Source organism: Stigmatopora argus, chromosome 8 (assembly GCF_051989625.1).
Source record: "Stigmatopora argus isolate UIUO_Sarg chromosome 8, RoL_Sarg_1.0, whole genome shotgun sequence".
NCBI classification, from domain to species: domain Eukaryota; kingdom Metazoa; phylum Chordata; class Actinopteri; order Syngnathiformes; family Syngnathidae; genus Stigmatopora; species Stigmatopora argus.
Genome location: NC_135394.1, coordinates 11,148,355 through 11,167,265, shown reverse-complemented (window position 1 = coordinate 11,167,265; position 18,911 = coordinate 11,148,355). Strand labels below are relative to the sequence as shown.

General features: G+C 40.2%; 1 protein-coding gene across 1 annotated transcript; it reads right to left on the bottom strand.

The window, feature by feature from the left end:
* Nucleotides 1–201: 201 nt before the first annotated feature.
* On the bottom strand, nt 202–18,884 carry hcn2b (hyperpolarization activated cyclic nucleotide-gated potassium channel 2b). The gene is made up of 8 exons (XM_077607812.1): nt 17,408–18,884; nt 16,330–16,753; nt 13,970–14,131; nt 12,467–12,685; nt 5,856–6,002; nt 4,836–5,076; nt 3,806–3,970; nt 202–2,152 (listed from the first exon to the last, which is right to left on the bottom strand). The coding sequence occupies exons 1-8, from the start codon at nt 18,217–18,219 to the stop codon at nt 1,272–1,274; spliced, it is 3,051 nt and encodes a 1,016-aa protein (XP_077463938.1). The 5' UTR covers nt 18,220–18,884; the 3' UTR covers nt 202–1,271.
* Nucleotides 18,885–18,911: the final 27 nt, after the last annotated feature.

The window sequence follows — 18,911 nt, the reverse complement described above, 5'->3', positions numbered from 1 at the left end:
GAAAGTAGGAGGAAACCGGAGCCTAGGGAGAACATACAAACTCCACACAGGTGGACCAACCTGGATTTGAACCCACGACCCTGGAGCTGTGAGCCCAATGTGCTAACCACTGAAAACAACAAAATGACTCCACCTGGAAAGGCTCTAAATAAGGTGGACAAAATGAAAGTGAATGAAAGATCAGGATCAATTTTCATCATCGGGGTAAGAAATCATTGTTGGCACAGCATAATGAAATCCATAGGAAGGAGAATGGGAGTCAAACAGACCCAAGGGGTTTCATTTGCCACTGTGATTAGGTAGCAACCGTGCAGTCTTTAGGGAGATGAGCTAAATGCAAAGTCCCATCCGATGGCCAGCAGAGAGAGCGACAAATATAAATGCTTTTGGACATAAACAGGTAGAAACCAGTGAACTCTTATTGGGGCAGTTGAGCTACCGCATAAATTGTGAAGCACTTTTCTGATGGGGTAAACTGCGTTTACATTTCACTCATTATGGGGACCGACTCAGTTTAGCTCAGCGATTACTTGGATTTACATTTTAATGATGTGCTACTGAATTGTTATGCATGTTGGAGGCTACTGTAAAAGAGTACATTTTTATGCTGAACTGACAGAAGGATTTTATACAAATGCTGCGGGATTAATTGAATGCTATGACAGGAGTAATTTACAAGGATCAATTAAAAATATTCAAAGTTTGAACTTTGGTGGTTGATCTTATGACACAAGATTCAAAATATTTTTTTAAAGTTTTAATTTCTAGTTGTAGCTAAGAATACATTAATGTAAAAAAAAGTTCCAAATATTAAAGCAAGTGAATAAATTCAAAGACAAAATCAATGTGTGTGAAAATGAAACTTAATTTAGCGGAATAACAGGAAAATGGAAAAGCTACCTTGCCACATTTAAGCCATGTGAACGAATCTCTAATTGATGCTACGGGTGCGCAGCTTTGATACTCTGGGGTTTAAAGCTAGCAATGTGAATCAGAAGCACACACTGAAGATAATTAGGCATACCTTGTGAACAATGCCATAAAAAGGAGGCAAATCTGGGAAGTTGCTACTTGGCTATCATACTATTCTGTGCATTTACTTTATATGTCTGTGAGTAGAAAGAGCAAAATTTCAGACAATTCCAACATTAGCTACTCTATTACAGTCTACTCTCATCTCGCAAATTCACGCAGTCTAACTGCAGTCCTGTAGAGTCCCCAAATTCCTAATGTCGAGCCCCTTGTGAATTCCAGAAGGTCTTGGATTACAATCACAAATTTGAGGACAACCGAGATCTTCCTTTAATCTTCTCCGTCTCCGGAAGGCTCGAGATGGAGTCCTTCTTGGGTCGTACCGTGTCCCCCAAGGCGGACCCCCCACCTGACCCGTAGGCTCCAAGTGGCATCTGGTGAGGAAGCACGATCCTGTGTGGTACAGCACTGCAGACCCCTGCGTGGCCTGGCAGGGTCTGAGCAGGTCCAATAGAAATGGAGGAAACACGCGTCGATAGGGTTGGACTGGGTGCTGCCGGGTGCAAGCCCTCATGGGGCAATGAGGGCTGAGAGGCTGACAGAGCCCTTGTGTCCTGGCTCAGGGTCCCCATAGGCAAAGAAAATGTACTCTTATGGGTGTCTCTGGGTCTGTGTGTAGGGCTGGCTGCTTGTTGCTGGACCAGAGATAGTTGGGATCCCGTGGCATGATCTGCCAAGACGCTAGATCCGTAAGGGAACGAACGGGGGCTTGACATGGCTGGAGCAAAAGCGCCAGAAGCAAGGAGTTGGGACTGCAGCGGCGAGCCAGGGCTGGATGGGTTCTGCAAAACCTGGAATCTCCTCATCATCCTGGGAGACTGCAACGCAACGGCCCCGACTGAGTTCCCTTGCATAGGCGGACAAAGGCTCATGGCTACGGCCTGCTGCAAGGTGGCGATGGCGGAACTTTGTGGTTGTTGAGAGGGAACTGGCGGAGGAAAAATCCCACTGTGTTGAGGAGACGTTAGAGACGGGGGGTGAGTTCGCGGCACGTCCACTTTTTGAACCATCTCGCGGTCGTATTTGACGATCTCCTGGATCATCTCGTTCTCGCGGTTGTTGAACACTCCCGAGTTGAGGTCATGTTGTACTTTGTGCATTAAGATGGAGTTCTTCTTGCCTAAAATGAAGAAGAAATGGTTTTACGGCAAAAATAATGAATGGGTCTCATTTTTTTTTAGGTCAGGGGATGTGTAACAGGAGAAAAGTAATGATGTTCTTTCTCAACCAGATGCTTCTTATACAATGTGAAATCTGACATGACATTTTCTTGATATTATTGGACCAAAAACTGTAGACTATGAGAGGATGATGATGATGATAATCCTGTCATACGGCTCTCGCCAAAGCTTTTTGCAGTTGAGTCTCGGGCTATTTTCCAATACAAAATGTACTTTTGAATGATGTATTTTACATGATGGGAACAAGTGCATATAAATCCAAAAGAGTGTCATCGTGTACCGTGTGTGTCAATTTAGAATCCTCAAGAAGTGTTCAGGCTCACAGATGCTCAATAGTGAAATCTTTGAAGCGTATCGGATGGTTTGATAACAGATACTGATATTCCAATATTGTTAACTCATGTAGACGCATTGATTGGCTCATTATTTGCAAGTCTATTCAGATTGTGTGTTCTTGGTGCAGCTGCTGTTTGATGTTCCAAACACACTCACACACGAAGTGCAACAATAGAAGGCACGGGCATGATTAGTCTTCATTGAGTGCACGTAGAGAGTGTTTTGGGCTGATTAGCTCTTTAAACACACCCACCGACCGATATGTGAGCTGACCAGCGCTGTGGAATGCAATTGTCATGGCAACAGATGGGAGGCTGTGGAGGCGGGGCTTTTGCAAATATGCAAAGGAGATCGGTAACATAAAAGAGAGCATTGGGGGTATTTTCCAAACAGGAACAACGTTTCTAAAATTAGAATATGGTGAGAAATGTGGAAGAAAAGGTTCAATTTGTACAATTCCTCAGTTTAATGCGAGTTAGTTTCCATATTTTGTTATGAAATTTGGTCAAAGAGTCGGAGGTTTGGAATGCAACAAAAAAGTTGGAATAGATTGAATTGCTTACAAATGTAGAAGGAGAAATATCAATCTGGAAAATGTCTTGATTTATTTCCAGTGGCCCACTAATAATATTCATTTTTCATTCAAAATGCAAACGCCACACAGTGACGATCGACCTGGGATCGAACCCTCGACCCTACAATTGTGAGGCCAAAGCGCGAACCACTCCATGACAGGACCACCTCCATTCCTAATAACAACAATAACAATTTTGGTGCTGAAAACCGTACTAATAAAATAAAACGAACGTACAAATTACTTGTTGCTTCATAAATTTAGCGTCTTCTCTGATGACTGGCATTGCTCCTTTTTTTTAATTAGCCAGACACCAGGAAAAAAAGGAGCTTTGGTTTAAATGACGAAGAGAAAAAGGTGTGAAATATGCTGTTCGAGTGTGGTGTCTGGCGAGAAAAAAAAACACCGCCTGTGAATACATTTTCACACTCTCACATCTTCATGATTATTCATCACTACTGTGAGTTAGTGCCACGATTCCTTATGCTTGCTTGCCTCTCATGAATGACTCCCAGATTTCTGTCAAGACATTGTACTCCACTGATGTGATTAAGAAATCAGTGAAACTAAATCCACAGACATGGCTTTTTTTTTCCAATTCACTTTTTACTGAGATGGGGATTCTCTCTGAAATTGTGATGCAAATAGAAACAGTCAAATGGTATGAAAAGAAGCCACTTACCAATCCTGTCCAGCCTATCGATGGCGACCGTCTCAAAGGCACGCCTCATCATGGGGTACTCCTCCAGGACTTCGTTGAAGTTGTCCACAGAAAGCGAGTACAGGCGGCAGTAAGTGTCCGAGCGCACGCTGGCCGTCCGTCGCCCTCGAGTCAGCAGACAGATTTCTGCCAGAGGAGAAGGAATGCACATTAGTAACGGAAATGTACCTCAAAAATGCACCTAGTGACAGTCCGTAATTTGCTTTAACTCTTCATTGGGCACTCATGTAGCTCATTGGCTGTCACTGAAAGCCATTTTGACTGTGGAAGGCAGGCAATGAATGATCACTGCCAACCCTCGTGCATCCTTAGCGGTGAGAAATGGTTGTATCCATAAGTGGAGGAACAGAAGTCAGTGTGACAAAGCAGATTATTTTTTTGCGCATTGTTGAAAATGACGTACAAAATAATGCTAATTGTTTTGTCATTCCGTTTTTCACGATTTCGTGTCATTCGTGGTTTTGGGGCTTTTTCGAATTTTGCGGGACACAGCGAACAACGGGCTGTGACGTTGTGGCTTTTGTGATTTTTTTGTCAGTGACGACAGGATTGAATGGTGAATGGTGTGCGGTTACGTTGACCCGGTGACTGGAATTGGCGTCTTGCTGACAGGCCATGTTAATGGAGCGCACGCTATATTTGGATATGGGCCTGCTAAACTGGATTACATTCATGTTTTAATATCTTTTTTTCCTCTCCTTTTTTCTGTGGGCCGTTGTCTTGACGACCATGTGTCAAGATACTTTGGAGAGCGTCTGTGTGCACACTCATGAAAATTGGGAGACATGACAAATGAGCACATCATCATCATCTCAATTGGGTTGTTCTAATGGCCTGCACGTGCGTAAAGCGTGACGCGGAACGTGACTCTTTGAGATCATGTCAAGTAGTCTGACCAGTAAAGAAGAAGTCGATATATTATATGTTAGTCGGTTTTGCAAAAGGGTAGATGAGTCATGATATTAAATTCTGGTTGTAAGGGTTTCGTCACCTCCAAAGTAGGAGCCGTCGACCAGCTTCATGCCCACGCTGCCTTTGGTGAGCACGGTGACCACGCCGTGCTGGATGAAGTACATCTTCTTGCCAATGGTGCCCTCGCGCACCACGTAGTCGGCCGGCTGGAAGACCTCGAAGCGCAGCTTGGTCAGCATGGCCGTCACAAAGTTGGGGTCGGCGTTGGCGAACAGCGGCATTGACGCCACTAGCTTGCGACAATTGAAGTTGACGATTTCCTGAAATAGACAGGGACTTGTCTTCTAACTTTCATTAAGTTTATTCTCGTAATATAAATTTAAGTGAGGTGTGCTGACTTTTTAAAATGTTCCAAATAGTATATTTTTCTTGTAGGATTCATTTCATTTCTGTTATTTTTTATTGATCATCATTACATTTTTAGCGACTGTTTTCTGTTAATCTTTGTCTGTTTGAAATGTGAAAAATTGTATGGCTTTATTCACTTTTTTTTCCTGAATAAATTTAAGATAAAGGCATTTTCTTTACCTCTCATAATAATAAGCCTTCCACTATGAAAAAATATTACAATATCACATTTCCTGTACATATAAATAGCCTTTTAATAGTGCATAATTTCCTGTAATCTGTAATATTTCATTCCTGTTCATAAGGCTTTGATTATTTGGATAATTTCCCTTTTGATAATTTATTTTGCCATGCATTTTATCTTATAAAATATAGCAATTCTTGACAAATATATAGGCTGAGATGCATCCCCTTATTAATTGTATTTTTGCAGATACATAATATTATTGTGAGCCTTATAAAAATATAAGTTACAGAAGACATTTTAAATACACATTTAATCTTAATATACATGAAAAAAACCTCTAAAGCTAGTCTGCCACTGTATTTTTAGCATTTAAAAAGAGACGTCAAGAACAGGTAAATCAAAAATTTTCCTCTAAATTGATTAATATTCAACAATATACGTCATAGCCCACACTTCTTTTTGCAACGAGCGTCAGAATGTGTGCATACGTGTTTGTGCTCATACCTCTCGGAGAGGCTCATTAAGCTCCTCCAGAATGCTCTCCTCATCAAACATCTTGCCCTGATATCGGTGCTCGTAGTAGTCGTGGATCTTCTGCCGGAATTCTGCGGGTAACTTGTGGAATGACATATACTGCTCCACTTGTTTGTACTGGAAAAAAAGAGGGGAGAAGCATTGGTAACACATTGGCATGCTGTTGAGGTATAAAATGAAGTGATCAGGAGCCTGTGACCTGTTTCTGTCTCCAAGCAATGAGACACCTACTGTGAGTGAGTGAGTAGGTGCAGGTTGAGGTGTATTACACATTGGAAGTTGCACTAAAACACTCTTCTCATTGTTTCTATTGCATGGTTGCAAACAGTAATGCTTTTTAAAAAATTGTATGTTACTGCTTTTTGTTGGAAGAATAAACTGAATTCGTATGTCCAAATTTCACATTTTTGAAAACACCACCAAAAATTTGAATGATTAGAAATTGACCTTAAAATGACGTTAGAATTAATAATATAGATACTTAATGTGTACTTAAGTGGATATTTAAAAAATAAAAATGGCAAACTTAATCACTTCAGCGTTTTTGGGTGTAAATTTACAAATGAAACATCAATAATGAATATTAAAAATTTTAAATTTGCAGAGAGAGTTTTTACAGAATTTTCCGCATAAGATGAACGTTATTTTCATTAAAAATGTTAAATGCATTAAAAATAAAGATGAAAAAGAAGTGTAAGTTTAAATTTAAAAAAATATATATTCACTGTTTGCTCCTTTTGTGAATGAATTTTATTTTTTTGAAATGAATAATTAGTATTTTGATTTTTTTTTTTACATTTTAATATTTTATTGCCAAAGCAAACAGCTTGTGGATATGTATTGTCTTCACTCTGCTAATCTCGCTGTCTATTAATGCTTTATTCATAAGGAACGAATTACATCACTGAAATATTTAATATTGTTACCAGATGTATCCTGCGTACATTTTATTTAATATTTTATGAAAAGAACAAACACGGCCTCTCATTATTCCGTGTCCAAATGCAACAAAATGAATAATATATAAAAGGAAGCAAAGGGCAGGCGTGCATTCTCCCACTGTAACAGAGTTGATAAATACGTAAGCACAGCCAATAAAAAAAAAAGTTTGTGACGTCCATGAAAAAAAAAATGCCTTCGAGCGAAAATAATGTCTGTAAGAATTCTGAGAAGTACCATATACGCATTGATTTTACCCTCCTACTAAATCAATAGGGTTCTTGTTTGGCCGTAGAATACAGCAAGCGATGCGTGTCAGTTTGAAGACGGTTGCTTGATAATTACAACTTGAAGACTGCTGACAAGAAAAAAAGAAAAGAACTTTCAAACCTAACAAAGGACTTCCCCCAACCTTATGTTTGTTTGCGTGTCTATGTGTGCACGTCACGCTTCGTGAGTCACGACTCTGTGGAATCAGCTGTCAATTGGATGAGTGGTATTTTCCGAGTAGGGGGTCAAGGGACGTGGCTGGCGTCCGCTGTCTGACAACAACAACAACAAGAACTCACACTTCACATTTTCTTCACGGCTTCTTGCCTCTTGTTGAAGTTGTATAAAAGTCAACCATTCCGTCCGGATAATAATTGTGGGACGTGTTAATGTGGTGACATCGTAGTTGACTCAAATATTTATGAAATTTAGACTGGAGTATAAACTATACATGCCCACCAAATTAATTTGTAAATATATATATATATATATATATATATATATATATATATATATATATATATATATATATATATATATATATATATATGTATGTATATATATAATAAACAGTTGAAAAAATAAAATGGATGGACAGAAGATTGAATTAATTCACAGTTGTCCACACAATAAGTTTGAGTTCAGCCTACCTTCAATTGTACTTCTCAGCTTTAACACTAGCCAAAGCTGACATTCAAACTTGAGGGCAATTTAGGGCACACGAGTCAAAGTGGTGGCCCGGGGGCCAAATCTGGCCCGCCGCATCATTTTGTGTGGCCCGGGAAAGTAAACCAAGAGTGCTGACTTTCTATTTTAGGATCAAAATTAAAATAAAGAGTATAGATGTATATTAAATTTCCTGATTTTCCCCCTTTTAAATCAATAATTGTCATTTTTTAATCACATTTGTGTGTTTTTAGTTCAAAAATCATTTTGTAAAATCTAAAAATATATTTTAAAAAAGCTAAAATAAACATTGTTTTAGATGTATAAAAAAATGAATATTCAAGGCTTTTAATCCATTTATTAAAAAAATCTAAATATTATATCTAAAATGGTCCGGCCCACGTGAAATCAAGTTGAAGTTAAAGTGGCCCGCGAACCAACCCGAGTCAGACACCCCTGATTTAGAGTGTTCAACCACCGTACCTTGCATGTTTTGGGGATGTGGGAAGAAAAGCGGAGTACCCGGAGAAAACCCACGCAAGCCTGAGTAGAACATCTGGGATCGAACCTTCGACTTCAGAACTGTGAAGCCGATGCACAAATCACTGCCCCACCGGGGTGCCTACATCAAATCCTTTTCAACTGCAAAAGCTGATATTCAACAAGTTTCACTGCCATTGACGGCGACAGACGTAGAATGCATTTCGACTTGGAATGCTGGCAGCGATGAAACGATTAAATTGGCAATGAATGACAATCAAAAGGACCCTATTATATGTTACTTAAAAATAAATATATTCAAAAAGATTTCAAGTCGGCCCTTCCATCCTTTGATTTTTCTCAAAACGGCCCTACAATTGGCAAATAGTACATTATCTGTGCACATATATAGCAGCTGACCCCGATAAATACTTGATCCATCTTCCAAGTTTTCTGTGTGCCAGTAAGAGTGTCAATACACGAGTCAGAGTAGGAAAAGTGAGTCGCCCTCTATTAAGTCATTTTTCAGACCCGGGAGTCAGTGTGTGTGACACTCTCAATTAAAGCCAAGTGACAGCTCGCTCGCCTTTCCCTCTTTAAGAAGTTGTTGTTGGCAAAAGTTTTATTGACTTTGTGAATTCGGCAGCATTAGACTGAGATTAGCGGCCGCGTCAATCAAAAGTCAAACGTGCTTCGGAAGTTGATGTAGCGGAAAAGTCGCGTTTGAGAAATCTATGCGCAATTTGTGTGACTGCATTTAATTGCGCTTTCACTCGGATTGACAGGTTTGGATGCAGCCAGGGGAAAGGTTGGGAGAGAAAATCCTCAGACCCTTCCAAACTAAAAAAGTCTGATATAAATGTCTATTGTGATGGCTATGACGGCAATCTTTTTTTTTAAAACTTTCCCCCCCAAAATACCCATTTCCTTCTATTTAAATGAATAAATCAATGCATAGCAGACAGCGAAAAATCTTGCTACCTTTTTACAGCCAATGATAAATTGGGCTAGATTCTATCTTCTTGTAATAAAAGTTTTATTTCTATGATGGCACCAACATTATTAAGAGTGAGGAAAGAGCTTCAAAGAAACACTTTGTTCAAGTTAGCTTAATCACTTATATTTAGACTTTCATATCATTTTGGTCTGATTGTACTGATATGTTTTGTGGTTGAGGTACTCACAAGTGGGTCTGAATACCTGAATTTGGAATGATGTTTTCGATTATTAAGCCACAATAACCTTTCTAAAATTAACACAGATAGAATAAAAGTTAGTACTTAAGAATGTGGCACCAACATCTGTCAAGCTTCTCTGACAAGTCATAGAAGTCATACAAACAGCTTTTAATTTTGTAAAAGCCAGAACAAATGCCTAAAAGTCTTTTTGGGAGTTTTTTTTTTTTAACCTGAAAACATGGTTATTAAGCAGCACTATAAAATCATGTCTTGGGGATTATCTGAACCTGCTGGGTTAGGTACTATATGGCGTCAGTGATTAACCGCGTGATTAAGTGAGCCTTCCAATTTGGTGTCGAGGTCTGCTGATCTCATGGGGAACGTTCACGTGCATTGTAAGTGGAGGGGGCAGTTACATAATAGCCAGCGTCCATTCGCTGTGGCCCACGGGCAGATGGCGTGTCGCTCGATCCTCAAGGGTGAATTGACAAGGAGGGACGCTCGGTGGGATGCGAGGAACGCGACATGGAGGCATCGGTCACCTCCATGTAAAGAGGACAAGGTCACCCCCTAAACAAATCTATCTTTATGTTATCTGATACAGGTGTATCATTTCCTATAGGCCTACACAATACGTCGTTGGAACATCGCCATTGCAAGACGGGTGTTTCTTTTTTGGGAATTTAATGAACTGTTGTTTTGGTTCATCATTAAGAGGTGAAATAAATAATGAATAAATACTACAAAATGAATACTACAAGGTTGTCATAGGGAGTCTTTCCAAACAATGAAAATTATTCCATTTTTAATATCCCATGTATTTTATTAGATCGCAAACTTCACAAAAGTTAAAGTCAGTTTTTATTTCCAATATTGTTTAGCCTTGGTGTAATATACTATTATAAAAATGTTAAATATATTTCAGTGAGATTAGTGATAATCTTGCAATCATTGCCAAAGGAAGATCCACTTCAGTTTATTGTAGATGAAGATAAAGATGTGTATAAAAAGAAAATATTTTCATTTTTCGACACTGCTGGCACCAGAGACTTTGTGGGAAAATTAATTTACAAATGAGCATAAAAAGGTACAACACATTGAGTCTTTCACAAGTTTTGCAGATTAACACGGCAGCTGCTGTTACACGCTTAACACTGTGAACCCTCGTTATCACAAACATCTAATTGTTTATTTGGAGCATAACGAAGGGGAAAAAACAGTCACGCAATGAGACACATTCTTTGTCAATAAGTCTAAAGACAAAGATCCCACTAAGTAAAGCAAGTTCTATTGTTTCTTGACACATTTTTGGCCATGGAATCCAAAACTGATCTAGAAACTGATTTGAAATACATAACACCCAGTTCAGTGCATTATGTTTTTATTGGGGGCTTAAATCACCAATTTCATGACGATCCTATATTGATTCCTTTAACAGAAATACAATATCTGCCAATATGACAAAGTCTGCCACAATTCAATTCAAGGGCCACCAATAGATACAACACAACATCATGTACACAATACGTTACATTTCACCAAAACTAATCAAAAATGCAAACTGCTCATCATTCGCTGCCAGTCATCTCACTTGAATTGGATTTGACGTTTATTTGCACCTAGTGATTTGAAAAGCACTGTTTTTAGAATTTGCCTTGCAGCCTAACCATAAATGAATTCAACTGACCTGGCACAGCAATACATGTCAAATTAATTTACAGATAATGCAGCTATACTTTGAACAGAGACCCTTGCTCAAACACACCTGGAATATAGCGATAAAACAACACACAACAACGTACCAACATGCATAGACAATATATATAGCAGTGGAATAATAGGAAATATGTGGGGTTCTGAAAATAGCACCGAGGTGGGAGCCAGTTCATTAGCAAACAAGACCAAACACGCAGCAAACACAAATACAGACCACCAAGGCCACTATCCCAAATAAAATTATGACTTACGGAGACAAACTTTGAAATGTTCTCATTAACAAACAAGTAAAAGGCATAAAAGTCATCTCGTGTAAGAATGTGAGCTCAAAATAGTTCTGAATTCGGAAAATTCAAGAGAATACCAGCGTAAGACGATATGTATGCAATTTAATAAAACAGAGATCAATCCATGATCAATCTCGGCTAAGCGATGACTCGAGGAGCCGGCCAGACAACAAAGCGCCTGAATGTGTAAAGGATATGCCCGTCAGCAGTAATGTTGGTGTAATTAGGCAGCATCTCCTCCGAGATGTAAGGAAGCCCGCGAGACAGACAACGATGGGCCTAAAAGGCAACTTGAGCTCGGCTTTGATCAGCGCCACAGGTGACGAGACGGGCCGAGGCCTTGCGATCGGTGCAGGGGATTAATACAGCACATGCTGCTACCCTCAAAAATTGCTGGGATTAAGGAGGGGAATCTTTGAACTCACTAATTGCACCTCAAATATTAGCTTGCTTGCCATCGATGGTGTCGTCAAGGGCCGTAGTTTGAGTGGCCCTTCATCCGATTTTATGCAGGACACGCTCGAATTTAAATTCCTCAGATTTTCTATTAAAATCTGAAATTTGTATTTTTGCATTTCTATAACGTCATCCAAATATAGTTTGTTCATTTAAAGCCATGAACATCACAATTTGGTATATTATATATTGTTTCTTGATTGACAAATCATATTTTTAAGAATCATGCCAACCATACCCTAAATAAACCCCTAAAAAAACCTAAATACCCCAATGTGGGAATTATCTCTATCACAAGCCTTATTACAGTTTGTCACAAGTAACATTAAAATGTTGAGGACCATTAAATGCAAAGCGTGGCATCCTGCTGATGTTTTGAAGAGAAGGGTTAGAGGAAAGGGGCTTCTATTTTCATCTGTTCATGACTTTGGTTGCTTATTTCTCAAAGTGGTATGTATCAAGGACTTGTGAGGCAAAACAGATCATTTAAAAAAACTAATGTCAAGTCTCCAAATTCAGTTCGGTCTATTGTAGAAAGAGGAAAGCGGACCAACTGAAGACGGCCAACACAAAAAACTGACATCCTTACCTTCTCCTGGTACTGTCGCCGAGACGAGTCGAGAGACTGAATGAGCGCAGTGGCGTGGCCGATGAACATGGCATAACAGGTGGCCCCGACGATCATACTAAGCATGGTGAGCCAAATGTCCGACATACTCTCGGGGGCTTGACGCCCATAGCCGATGCAGAGCATGTGACTCATGGCCTTGAAGAGGGCGAAGGAGTAGAGTTCGCTCCATGTGTCGTTCTGGGAAAGAAACCAGCAAGTGAGAATTTCAAGAAAAGTGTTCCTGTAAGTATTGATTAAAAAAAATTGAAATAAAAGCAGTTGTGTTCACGTCAGCTGTTTCCTTTGACCCAACAGCTCATTTACCACTGAAAAGCATTCGAAGATAATGCATTTGGATGGCGTTGTGTTTGTGTGTGTGAGACAGAGCGCAGAGCCAACATCAGAAAGCTTATCTTGCTTGGCAGAGATCCATTTGTACTTTTAGAATACAGTAAGCAACACAAAAGAGTTTGTGAGCTACTTTGAAATGTACTATTTAATAAGTGTGTTTTACTTTCAAACATCCCAACAACCACTAGATAAATGATGTAAAAATAAACACTAAATGATCAAGTATAGTTCAATTGTATTTAGCTTCAAAGTACAAAATATTTTAATATAATTTTCCTAGCTGTTTTTTTGTCAAAGGATATCCAATTCATTTGAACTGGGAGGGCTGGCAGCATATGCTCGCCAAACCCTTTATTTTCAATGCCACTCCAGGACATGATTAGGCAGTTTTAATGTATTCATGTTGTATACAATATGAAGATACTGTATGAATATATTAGGGCTGTCAACAATTAATCTTTTTCAGATCAAGGAACCAGAAGTCAATTTTTTAGGCTAAAATTTGATCCTAGTAAACGATGACACAACAATCCAGGAACGGATGGTTCTAAATGTTTCAATAAAAGTTGCTAAAAATTAATATTCAAAAACATTCTGAGGATTTTGGCAGGCCTGTTTTTTTCCTACTGATGATCAGAGGATGCTTATTAACTGCCAGAATCCCTTCTCGTTGGACGCCTTACAAAATGTGCACCGCGAGGCTCATTTCAACACCGAGAGTCATTATTTCTGCAGTTTTCCCAGAGACATGAATCAAAAGTAGTCACATACGTTTCCTTGAAGTACAAACCGTGAGCTCCAAGCTTTAAATACCTTGTTAAGGATGGTTTGTTGCTCATTTAAGCAATAGAATTGAGTTTATCTATGTCGAAATTGTAGTATTGGGAATTCGGGACACTGTATGAGCTTTCAGATTATCTAAACAAAGCTATTATGATTAGTGTCACTCTGAGAAATAGGAAAACACTTGAAACAAGCAACACAGACAGAGAACTGTCACACATGCTTCTGCCTGAATGGTACTAAAATGCGGCATATTTTTTTCCATGTGATTTTAGGTAGGCAAGAGACATCCTGTAGATGTCTATATTTGAAGTAAATACAGTGTGTACATCGTGCACTTATTCTTACCACCATCTTATTGAGGGACACCCAGCAATCAGATGGGAAATCCTGCAGCATGGGCACGAGGAACTGCAGGCAGCCATCCCAGTGGCACAGCAGCAGCATCATTGCAATCAGGTTGATTATTCGCATCACGGCGCTGGCCAGGTCGTACGTCATGTGGAATATCTGACGGGAGCAAGTCAATTATTCATGTATTAATGTCATCGGGATTTGACAAACCATATTCCCATGTTATGCTATCAAGGTTTAATTTGACATCTTTTTTTTACATAAAAAATGTTCCTAGTTCAAATCATATTCAATCAAAATGTTAAAATCATTGTGCCATCATGTTTTATTTACATCTGTTCAATGCCATTGATGGGAATAGAAGGTAAACATTTATGTTAACCGAGAAAAAGAGCAGCGGGCGAGTTTTCATTCATTCATCTTATGAAGTGCTTATCGAGGATCGCGGTGGTGCTGGAGCCAATCCCAGCCACCTATTATATCTATTCCCAGACCCATACTCTACTTCTATTTTCAGAAAGCATGCTTTCCTCACACTTACAAGGACCTCAAGGTCTCAGGATTTTCACAGTACAAAGGGAAACTGAGACATCAGCTCAAATGATTAAGACACCTTGTTCACAAATCGACCTATATATTATCCTGTGAGGCCAAAACGGAAATTTGTCAAATGTCAGTGTCACACTATAATTTATGTCTGAAGTTACATCCGTACTACAAGACAATATAAAATTGGATTTAGAATGATGAGTCAGATGCTGCTTCACCAAGTCGCGTTATCTGATGGCAACCTCCTATGCAAAATTTCCATTACAAGTTCCTTTTACTTACACACACACACACACACACACACGCACATGTATTCCGTTACTAAAACAAAAGGATCATCCCTCCAGTGAGTCAAGAGCTCATATGAAAAGAGCTTCCTGCCTTAGGAAATTACTGCACTCGTTCCCGACAATGCTTATCGCTTGGACAAATCACAGACACGCATGCACAAATGCAAGCATACAGAGACTGATATATCAAGATCGCTTATAAATCTAAGCAGTAATAAAATATTAAGCAATTCAACAACAAAATATAGCACTTGTATCTTCAGTATCTTGATTACTTCGGCACTGTGTTGCCTTATGTTATACTCTTAAAATAACATTGACTGATAGTTTAGGCAAGACCTCATTAGATGTTTTTTGTAAAATAATTTCTAATAACTTTTTTATCCCCATATTGTACTTAGGACATGTTCACGTATCGTCTCTACATTATTCGCTGAAATTAAAGTTTTTAAATAATATGAATATTTGTTTTTAATGAATTGGGTGTGTCAAATCATTGTCTTTCATGTAATGTTTTGTAATTATTCTAGTGATATCATGACATGTTTTATGCATAACCTCAGCACTGTAAGATGATGTGATGCATGTCTGAGGTTTGTGTAGTTGTTTTCTTGCGACGAAGACACTAATTAGGTTCTCCCCTAGCTCGATTACAGCTCTGTAATTAAAAGACTATGTGGTTGTTTTCTGTGATTTGCAGCAGCTCCGTTAGCTTAAAAAGTGATTTATGTTTAAACCAGCATGCGCAAGCATACATACGTACATTCACAGTGCACTGGGGTTAATTGTGTTTGTGTAGCATAATAATGCATCTAGCTACTGTAGTGTATAAGTGGATAAGGCTTCAATGCTAATTGCAGTGAAAATAAAATGTCTGCACACCTCGATTTAAATGAAGGAATTTCATGATAAAATGAAACAAAAAAGCAGAGATCCTTTTAAAGTTTTTCCCCCCATCTTTTTCTGACCTATAACCTGTCCAATTTCACAGAAAATATTGCCACTGACGGAAATAGACGCCCAATCTCTTGTGTTTGAGCGGGTTGGCAGTGATTATTCATAAGATTCATAAGATCCAGCACCATAAGCCAGAATTGAACCTTGAATTTTCTCAAAACAGTGGAACACCATATGAACACAATTACGTCATATCATATTGGTCCACTGTGCTGACATCCACTAGGAATTGTAATTGAACTTAACAAAAGCAGCATGCTATAGTACAACAAATCCACTAATAATGTTTTTGTTTATGGTCATGGTGAGGCAACATGTGGCTGATTGATCCAAGGTTATTTTTGGACTGCCAGTTCCAAGTAACTGTCAACCATTGTGTGCTCAGTATCACCAAGCAGCTCTGGGTAAGCACGGTCTAGCCGACAATCGCAGCCAGGCTGATAATGCTGGTAATCTTTTACAGCTTTATCGTAATCACGTGAATTTTGATTCTGGCAAAATTCCAATTTTTGTTGCACACAAAAAAATAGCTGGAACACAAGGTTACTTGGTTATTACCTCCTCCCACTGGTGGATGTAACGGATGAGTCTGGAGAGCCGCAGCAGGCGAAGCAGGCTGAGAATTTTGGTGAAGCGCACGATGCGGAGCGCCCGCGCCGTCTTGTACACTTCTGAGTCGATGCCCTTCTCCACAATAAGGAAGATGTAATCCACGGGGATGGAAGAGACAAAGTCCACCACGAACCAGCTCTGCAGGTATTTCCTCTTGATCTGCTTGGGATCCAGGATGATTTCGGTGTTGTCCTCGAACACGATGCCCGTGCGGAAGTTGAGCACCAGGTCCATGAGGAAGAAGGTGTCGGACACGACGTTGAAGATGATCCACGGCGTGGTGGTCTCGTCCTTGAAGAAAGTGATGCCAACCGGGATGATAATGAGGTTGCCCACCATGAACAGGAGCATGGTGAAGTCCCAGTAAAACCTAGATCAATTCGGATGTTGAAGAATCATACACAATCGAGTAACTCAAGTGAGAAAACAGTAAGCACAATTGAAATAGTAAAAAAATCCTGTCACTGAAAATCATTAAATGTGAGCCATTCCGCAGATAATAGTTGACAATGACAAAATGTGATATGCCCACAGAAACACAGATTCGATTTTATAAATGTTTGATATTTTCAAAACGATTTTTAAATAAACTCCTACCTCCAAAACTTTCATCTCCAGGTTTTATGTGTCTTAAAGTTGTATGTTGGGCGTCAGCAGGGGGCAGTAGTGGTCAATATGTACTTTTGCTGGAAACCCATCGGTTACCTTTTCTTTCTCTTCAAAGTTTTTTGGTGCTTAGTTTTATTGCATAATTTATTGTCTTGTTCTCAAAATACATTTACAATAAAAACTTTATATATCCAATTCATGAAAACAGGTGAATTTACCTTAACTACATTTAGGTAATTTACAGCAATGTTTAATTTGTCCGGAATAATGTTTGAAATACGTAGATTGAAATTGAATGAAGGATAAAGGGATCTGTCCATGGTGCTAGAACGTGTGACCTTATGTATGCACTTAATGAACATTTCAAAAAAGTTTGCAAAGTAGTATCGGCGACCCCTGACCGGTCATGCAGTACCTGAAGTCGCTGTACGGATGTATGATCCAATTCCCCGCCGACTTGACCCTCTCCTGCTCCTTCTCCACCGCCTTCTGGCTGCCGAACATCCGCAGGGAGAACTTGTTGACCCCGGGCTGAAGCATGGAGCTAAACTGCCGCTGCATATACGTCTGGCCCCGGTTGGGCTCGTCATCGTCGGCCACGATCAGGGAGCCTTCCTCCGCCGCTTTGCTGGACGAATTCCTGGACAGCTGACTTGGGGTGTGCCCTCTACCACCCGGCGCGTAGGAGAACGACACCCGGGAGTCTTTTTTCTCCGTCAACGAGGGGCTCCTGACCTCGATCCCGGGCGCTTCCGAGACCGCGGAGCCGTCCATGCTCGCAGCCTGGCCCCCATCCGACGCCTCTACTCCCCCATCGGCGTGCTTATCTTGTCGGGATATGAGTGAGGAAAGGCTCCCCGAGCTGGTGGGCTCCCTCCGACAGTCTCCGTTCTTGTTGCATATCATGCCACCGGTTGGGTGTCCTAGCGCGGGGCTCTCCAGTGCCACCGATCCCCGGGCATCCCTCGTCGAGAAACGAGCCGAAGATTCTGAGGGATCGCCGTCAAGGAGCAAGAGCTCGTTGTTGTTGGACTTTTGGGCGACCCCGCCTCCTCCCGGCGGTGCGCGTCTCTTCATGGTGCGGATACCTCCACCAAGGCGAGCATCCTCGGCGGCTTGAGAGAGGGGGCGTCTAGTGCGCCGAGTGGGGGAAATCTGCTCTGGAGCACACGAACATACAAGAACGCAACAACCCAAACAGTAACAAGGCACACACACCTGGACCATATCACGCAATTAGACGCACACATGCACGCGCACAAGCACTCCTCACACACATTTTAATGTATTGCTTAATTGACAACTGTTCCAAATCCAGATTTGCGGGAAATACTAACCTCTAACTCTTGGATGTTCATGTAATAAACTCCAAACATATTTCGGTTCGGCCACCCTGATGTTGATGGACTAACACGTGTTCGCCTATTGCATTGAAGGCTACATACCGCCCCCTGTTGGAGAATAGCTGGACTACAAAGGCAACGCCTACAACTTCACGAGTAGGACTCTTTTGTGAAGTGAACACATTTAGGTCATTGTATTATTGGGAAAAAAGATGTGTTGTCAAACGCTAACCATCTCAAAAACAAAGCCCTAATTAGAATTGTAATTTTTACATTTTATATTCCGACAGTATAGAACTCCTCACAATATTTCCTTCGGTGTATTGAACCCCCTCCAAAGAAGTTTCCTTTTGTGGATTCAGGTCAACTAAATTTTCTAAATTTCCATTCATTATAAAGCAATTAAAATGAGTTTACCTTAGCAAGGGTAGGCAAACTAGTCTTCTAGGGCCACAGTGGGTGCAGGTTTTTGTTCCAACCGATCCAGCACAGCCACTTAAACCAAATGAGATTTCTGCAGAAAACAAGAAGCACCCTGACTGCAATCCACTCATCGCACTTGTAGGACACTAGATT

Coding starts and splice junctions, on each gene's coding strand:
- hcn2b (XM_077607812.1), bottom strand. CDS start 18,219: ATGGTCCAGGTGTGTGTGCCTTGTTACTGTTTGGGTTGTTGCGTTCTT. Junction 14,132..16,329: donor ACATCCACCAGTGGGAGGAG/GTAATAACCAAG, acceptor TGCTCCCGTCAG/ATATTCCACATGACGTACGA. Junction 5,077..5,855: donor TTAATGAGCCTCTCCGAGAG/GTATGAGCACAA, acceptor TGTCTATTTCAG/GAAATCGTCAACTTCAATTG.